General features: G+C 38.5%; 1 protein-coding gene across 1 annotated transcript in view; it reads left to right on the top strand.

Annotated features, from left to right (window-relative positions):
* Window positions 1-364, top strand: part of LOC119593385 (serine/threonine-protein phosphatase 2B catalytic subunit alpha isoform-like) — a gene marked incomplete in the record, with an annotated part of 201939 nt that overhangs the window by 138318 nt on the left and 63257 nt on the right. The window contains 1 exon segment of the mRNA XM_037942314.1: window positions 193-317. Coding sequence (XP_037798242.1) covers window positions 193-317 — 125 coding nt within the window.

Consider the following 364-nt stretch of genomic DNA (forward strand, 5'->3'; position numbering starts at 1 on the left):
GATGAAGATGTTGACATTTCAGTCTTTGTGTGTGTATATATATTTTTTTTTGTGTGTGCATTTTTGCATTGTCCTATTTTCATATTTTTCCCCTATTTTCATATTTTGTATATGCTGTTTTTACCCTTTTTTTTTGTATTTTCCTCTTTATTTTACCGAGAGACTAACCCCGTTTTCTTGTTTCCCTTGCAGTGTGCGGTGACATCCACGGGCAGTTCTATGACCTCATGAAGTTATTTGAAGTTGGGGGTCCGCCCAGCTGTACCAAATATCTGTTCTTAGGGGACTATGTAGACAGGGGCTACTTTAGTATAGAGGTAAGTGTGCACCGTGACTTAAGTTTTGGTACGATCTTTACTGGAGG

The sequence above is a fragment of the Penaeus monodon genome, chromosome 32 (genome assembly GCF_015228065.2).
Source record: "Penaeus monodon isolate SGIC_2016 chromosome 32, NSTDA_Pmon_1, whole genome shotgun sequence".
NCBI classification, from domain to species: domain Eukaryota; kingdom Metazoa; phylum Arthropoda; class Malacostraca; order Decapoda; family Penaeidae; genus Penaeus; species Penaeus monodon.